The 7,480-nt window shown below is 34.1% G+C and overlaps 1 protein-coding gene across 1 annotated transcript in view; it reads left to right on the forward strand.

The window, feature by feature from the left end:
* The window catches only part of LOC106471377 (intraflagellar transport protein 172 homolog), a 71,756-nt gene that overhangs the window by 19,386 nt on the left and 44,890 nt on the right, over positions 1-7,480 (forward strand). The window contains exons 6-7 of the mRNA XM_022399976.1: positions 639-718; positions 2,145-2,232. Coding sequence (XP_022255684.1) covers positions 639-718; positions 2,145-2,232 — 168 coding nt within the window. The remainder of the gene's footprint in view (positions 1-638; positions 719-2,144; positions 2,233-7,480) is intronic.

Below are 7,480 nucleotides of genomic sequence, written 5' to 3' on the forward strand. Positions count from 1 at the left end.
TCATTGTGTTTTCTTGCTGTAGTTTCTCCCCATGATTACTGTTTAGTGTTTTATTTGTTTAGTTATCGTTATATTTAACAACTGTACTTTGAAAATGTATAAAGACTGATGTAAGTTAATTTTATTCTGCTTTAGATACTGAAGATAAAATCTGATAGAATTCCAAAACGCTTATCCATGTCCTCTTTTTGTCAATAAACAATGTTGTATATCATAAGTGTCGTAATCTTGTTTATAATCAAACTTCGTTTTCCTTCGAACACGTCGATTATCAACAACAATTGTGACTAATTTTTTTTTAATTTTGAGTCCTCAATCATTTGTACAATTTATTTTTATTTTAGTTCTAGTTTCTGCCACATAAAGTTTTGAAAATTTATTAGCAGTAGACAAATAAAAAATCAAAAGAAGTAGATATCGTAGCTGGACATGAAATTAAAATTTCAAATGTCCTGCAGAGTGTTTTAAGATATTCACAGGATACTGGGAAAGAGGTTTTTTTTATCCTTACAATAGATTATTTTATTTTCTTGTGGTATCTTATAGTGAAAGAATTCTGAAGTACATAATTAACTTGATCTTATAGGGTTTTATTAATAACTAGATTTAACATTTCAACATTTTTTTTGCCATTATAGGTTCGAGTGGCTAACATAAAGACGAATAAGTCTTCTACACTGTATGCAACAGACTCCTTTGTTGTTTCTTTAACGAGCAAGTAGGTACAAGCTATAATATTATTATAACAAGTATAGTTATTATTATATATTTTTCAATCTCATCTGATGGGCTAAAAATAATTTCAAATATATTATAAGAATTTATGAGTGAAAGTAAAGAAGAATGTAATAATTTGCCAACCATACCATATCCAGTGCTGATGAATCCTTTTGCCCAATACCAGGGCTTATCAAGTTAGTTGAGATATGACAGGCATGGTAATGGTCAAGATGCTATTTATATCATCTATTGTTTGAAGAACAGTTGTTATGATATGAACTAGATAAGTTGTTTAACTGTGTAGTTTTTGTGAATTTTATTAAAGGTCTAAAGCGTGGAATATCTGAGAAAAATAACTATAATAATAGTTAAACAATTACTAAAAATTTATAAATGATTATATTTGTAAACCATCAGTATGCATATTTATATTTCAATGTACATATGTTAAAAGAATAAATAAATCAGAACGTATTACCTTAGAAACCATAATTGGTTTTATTTAAGCCAACGTTTTGTTATTACAGCTTTATCAGGGCAAAGAAGTTACTTGATAACTGATTTAGGCTTATACAAAAGCTTTTAAATTAACTTGAGTTTGTGTAATAAGGTGGACTTCAAGCAAGAACATATATACATAATTGTTGTAAAATTATATTGTTGTACAATGTGAAATTGAAAGTACATGAAAACAGACAAATTTATACTATTTAAAGCATACATAAAATATATTGTTATACTAAGTAGATACAAACAATAATAATTAAAAATACCAAGGTGATTTTTTGTTTACTTAAGTATGGTTTGTTTTCTGGAATTAATAGGACTTATTTGTCTATCTAAAAAGCTGTGGCATTGGGTAAGAATGTTGGTATGAGACAGTCAGTATTAGTTATAAAGTGTTTGTCAACAAAATGCTCAGCCACAGCACTGGCATCACTGAGACTGTGCAGGTTGTAAACCAGGTTTAAGAGGCAACAGTAACTACTATCTGTGGACAGAATTAATGAACACCTTCAAGCTCTGCAGACGTTAGACAGTAAAACCAGTGCTGTGGCTGAAAATTTTGTAAACAAAGATGGTATAACTGATATTGATTGTCTCGTAACAACAAACTGCCACAGTTTTATAGATAGAAAATGCAAAGAAGCCCTATTCATTTTGGAGAATAAGCTACAGTTAAGCAAAAAATCTCCTTGTAATTTTTAATTATTACTGTTTGTACTTAATTAGTATAACAACATATTTTATGTGTGCCTTAAATAGTATAATTTTGTCTATTTGCATGTACTTTAAATTTCACAGATTCCTCTTAAGTCCAAAATGTTATCTGCTTCAGGAACTAAATCAGAAGTCTATATTAACCTCTGTCTATACACTGTTTGTCTCTTAGTTTTGAGTCATTTAGATGTGTTTTTTTATAGCTTACCTGGGAAAGGAGTCATATCTGGACATGCTGATGGCTCTGTTGTGCGTTATTTTTTTGATGATGAGAAGTCTGGAGATGCACAGGTAATTATTTTCAAAGGATATTTGACTGCCACAATGTTTTGGTAACATTAAACATATGAAAGAATGCCTGGAGTAGAGAATATAAAGTTAGGATAAAAACTAAAGCATAAAAACAGTATATGGAAGTATATATCTATATGTACAGAGCAGATAACTAATGCATCATGTCACTGTTAAAAAGTTCTTGTGCATGTGCTGAGCCTTTGAACAAATCTTCCATCCCTACATGTAATAACATCTACTAAACCAATCTGTGGTGAAAACAGCCTTAGACTGTATTCCTTCACCAATAGAAGGGTGCCACTTCCTTCATGTGCAGTACTTCTCTTGAGCACCACCATTATTTGACCAGCTATTTCTACAACCTTTATTTGTTTCTAGTTGTTCTATTCCTGATGAGGATTGGGTAAAACTTACATTTGTCCTTCACTTCTCTGATATCTCAGCAGTAAATCTGCAGCTTACCTTGCTAAAAATTGGGTTTCAATACCCATGGTAGGGAGAGCACAGATAGCCCATTGTGTAGCTTTGTGCTTAACAACAACTAAACCAAACCTAACATCTCAGGTATGTGACATTTGTTTCATATTTAGTTGTTTATGCTTGCATCTCAACTCTTAAGATTTATTTTCCTCCTCTTCTTCCGTCACGTAATTGTTACATTATTGCAGATTCTGCTTCATGTTTCACTCAGTTGCTATGTCTTCCTCAAACTTAAGACACTTTCTCTGTGGTCTGTGGTTGGAATTCTTCCTCTTTTATAGTGTTCATTTACTTTGAATCCTTTCTCCCAGCTTGTGGATTTTTTTCTACTATTCCTTTGACTCTCTTTTACCCCCAATCTGTTTGTCCTTATCTTTTGCTTATTGACCTTCTTAATTTGCTGTCCTTTTTACTTTTTCTTTCTGAGGCTCTGCATCACAACTGTAAAAGCTTTCATAAAATAAATAAGACCTCCAACATTTAAAAATGCACAAGAATGTTCATAGAATATATTGTGAAAGCTTTATTGGGGAAGGCCACACTAATATGTTCTTCATGCTACCCCATTTCTTCTTCAGCTGTTTGTTTAGTTCACTTGCTCTCTCTGTTTGTTGGATTTGCTTCATCAGGATGCCTTATTTCTTGAAGTTAGCCTCTCACAGTTTTATCTCAGGGAACTCTATTTGTCAACCTTCTTTTATGAAGCAGTTTTTTAGGGAATGTCTCATCTTGCAGCCCTTTTCTGTTCTGGTTTCCTCCCATCCTCAGATGCCAGCCATTATGGGGCTTGGTGATCAATTGTTTCTGGAACCACTCATCGGATTTGGTCCTGTGGGAGCTTGGCTCTTACAGTTTGTCCACCTGTGAACTTACTTTGCAGAAAACCCTTGGGCCGCACAGGTTTTCTCTTTTGTCTTTTCAGGTTCACACCTGTCTGTTTTCAACTAAGTCCTGATGGCTTTCACATGGAGTTGATTGTTTAGGTTCCTCAGTCACTATTGACTCTAAATTCAGTACCTGATTTATTTTTCAGAGTCTTTATCACCTTGTTTGCTGAATGGCTCAAATTTCTCCTTTGCATTTCTGAGATACAGAGCTTCTGGTTTCCAAGGCTCTAATGCCTCCTTTCCTTCTTACTTGTGAGGTTCTGTCTCTTTTTGGGGATTGTTGCCTTTCTTGTGTCCTTTATTCCTCTGGGCATAACATTTGTGTTTTCTTAAATAGATTCTGGCAGATCAGTAGAATATACACAGTGATCCACTGTCCTCTCTTTCTTCTCTCTAACTCCATCTCTTTACCTCTTGCTGGTGGTGGCTCAAACATTTCCACATGATTCTGAGCATCCATCTTCCCCCACCTTGCCCAAACGTACACCTTTTCACAGATGCCTGTCTAACTGAGTGGGGTATAGTTCTGGATACCTTCATCATTTTCAGTATTTGGCCTCCTGTAAAACAGTCTTTCTACATCAATGTTCTTGAAATGTAAGCAACTCAAAGGGCCTCCCACCATCCTTTGTTACAACTATCTGGATGTCCTGTATTTATCTGTTCTGACAACTCCAGTCTCAATTTTTACATCATCTGACAGGGAGTTATTTTCTCTTGGTATCTTTTCTTTCTTTTTCTCAACCTCCCTTCCCTTTCTTGTTCTGTATGGCCGTTCAAACCCTGATCATCTAATTTGTTATGTTTGGGCAGTTTTCTGTTTTCCTGCTTGCATTGCTTCCTTTCAAGGATCTGAACATTTTTGTTGTTGTTGCTGCTGTGGAATGCTTTTCCTTCCTGTGACTTATCTCCAAACACCCTAACAGTTTGGATTAAACAATTCATCTGACTTACCTATTCCTTTATTGGAGATGACTCATTTCATCTTTTCATGTCATCTCCCATCAAGTTCATCATATCATGGCTTCTTTTGTCCCATTGGCTTCTGTTGAATTAGATATTGAGGGTGAGAATGTGGATGACCCCCTATCTTTGTGTGTGCACATTATTAACACCACACTGCCTGGATTTCATCGCCCTCTAGTTGCCATTCTTCAATCTTTTCAAAGGCTCTAAAGAGATGAGTTGTTAATTATTTAATTTTGTTGCAACCTTCACACACACATTATATATATTTATCTATATATATATATATATATACATTGTAGATAATGGAACTCGCCATTTGACTGGTGTTGTCTCACAGGTAATACTTCTCTCTCTCAAAATTTGCATTGAGTAGGGGATAACAGAAAGTGTTAAGCCCATCTGTCCCTGCTCAGTGGCTACTGTTTTTCACAATACTGTTTCATGAGTTTATATACTTTACCTTCCAAGCCACAATGTTACTTCCAAACAAACAAACAAGGAAATTGCTCCACATGTGGTTCCCTGTCTTCACACCTGGCTAGTTTCTGCTGTCCTTATTTGTAATAACCCATTGTACAGTCTCTCAGTATGGGACTCTTATGCAGGTAATAGATTATTCCTGTTTGGTTCATGAACTTCTCTGGTGTTCTCCCCTACGCAAATTCCTTTTTCCTGTTGTATTCTGGTGGATTAGGAGAACCTTTGCTTTCCCAGTACCAAGCCACTGTGGAGATCGATATGGAGTATAATCTTACTGGAAGTATAGTACAGGCTAAGAAATGGACTATTCTCAGTTGTTGTGACCAGAGATGTGGATCTTGCTTTCTTCTTGGGATGCAAGTCTGGGGTTATTCATCCATGTACCTGTTATTCTGGTATATCGCATATTTATCAGATACAATATAGCTTGATTTATTGCCCTAGCCACACTACATGTACATGGTCTGCTGACCTCTGAGATATACAATCCAGTTGAGCAACCTTCACATTCTGCCTACCTTTGTGAAACTTTAGCACTATGCAGCAGGGCCGTAGGAATCAGTCAGGCCTTGGCCTGACTACTTTTTCATGGCATATATAGCTACAACTTATGTATTAAAACTTGCTTCTTTTAATTCAATACATTATGTTGTGTGTGTATGCAGTATTTGTAGTTAAAATGGCTCAAGATTCAATATCATAGCATTACATTTTTAAAAAAATTTCTGGGGGGGGGGTTATGTCCCGAGACCCTCCCTAGAAATGGCAATGTGACAATAGCCTGACCACCCCAAAATTTCTTCTCATGGCAATCTACAGGAGATACTTTTGACAGTATCTTTCTTCACTACTATGTTATTGGGCAAAGAGTATTCTCTGCTTGAGATGAATGTGATTTCCAACTGAGTGATTCAGTATATCTCCCCTCCCCCAAGTGAGTGACACATTCCATGAGTTTTCTCTTTCTGTCACTATATTCTCAGAAAGGAGCTGATCTTTATAATTTCTTTGTCTACACTGGTGCCCTCCTCCATCTTCTCAATGTCGGATTTTAGCCATTTGTTTGGTGGATATGTGAGTAGTATTCATAAAATGCGAATAGTATTCATAGTATTCATAAAATCATTTTTCTTACCTGAAAATGTATTTCAGATAGATATTCACTTCTGGTGGGTGTGTGCATTTTGCCTCATCAGGAATAAGCTTTTGGTATACACAAAAGCTCAAGGAGAGTAATTTGCATGGAGGATGCATTGCCCTCCTATTAGTGGATGAGTATAGTCTAATGCTGATTGCGTTAGAGTATATAGTACACATTATCACAAGTAGGTGAGGAAGTGTTGTTCAAAAGCTTGGTGTATACACAAAAACTCTTTGGTAGTGGGACAAGGTATTAGCTATGTGTTCTGTGAAGAGGTGAATAGCATTTCTGGGAAAATATATTTATATATTTCTACTATTATTGATATTTATATGGATCATTACAATTTTAATAATTTAATCTTTATTCTAACTTTATATTTTCTAATCCAGAGATTCCTTCATACTGAAATGACTTGTATGAAATAGACAAGTAACTGTCTGGATTTATTTATTGTATCTAAGTGTGTGTGTGTGTAAATTAATTATTTTTTCTAGAGGTTTCGTGATGTCCTTCCTATTTGTTGACTATATTAGTGTTTGCAAACAGTAGAGGTAATATTCATTGATAGCAACCAAACTCCCTTCTACTCATGTTGAAAGGAGGTTGAAAAAATTCAAAACACAAATTTTTAATTGACATCATACATGAAAAGAGAAAGAGAAATAAACTCAATATTTCATACATGGAAGTGAGATTCAGATATGCAGATATCATTAATTTTGTTTAAGCATTTAAAATTTTAAAATACAATTTTCTGAGTTTTTGTGAAATTGTTTTTAATTTTTCAAATATGTAAATGACTTTTTAAAATTTTATTCAGTTATAGGCAGTTTTTATAAAAATCTGTATAGGACTCATAATGTTAAACTTAGAAATCATAACGTGAAACTTAGAAATAATAACGTGAAACTTAGAAATAATAACGTGAAACTTAGGAATCATAATGTGAAACTTAGGAATCATAACGTGAAACTTAGAAATAATAATGTGAAACTTAGAAATAATAACGTCAAACTTAGAAATCATAATGTCAAACTTAGGAATCATAACGTGAAACTTTGGAATCATAACGTCAAACTTAGGAATCATAACGTGAAACTTAGGAATCATAATGTCAAACTTAGAAATCATAAAGTGAAACTTAGAAATCATAATGTTAAACTTAGAAATCATAATGTTAAACTCAGAAATCATAATGTCAAACTTAGGAATCATAACGTGAAACTTAGGAATCATAACGTGAAACTTAGGAATCATAACGTGAAACTTAGGAATCATAACGTCA

This window comes from Limulus polyphemus, unplaced genomic scaffold, assembly GCF_000517525.1.
Source record: "Limulus polyphemus unplaced genomic scaffold, Limulus_polyphemus-2.1.2 Scaffold4581, whole genome shotgun sequence".
In the NCBI taxonomy this organism is placed as follows: Eukaryota; Metazoa; Arthropoda; class Merostomata; order Xiphosura; family Limulidae; genus Limulus; species Limulus polyphemus.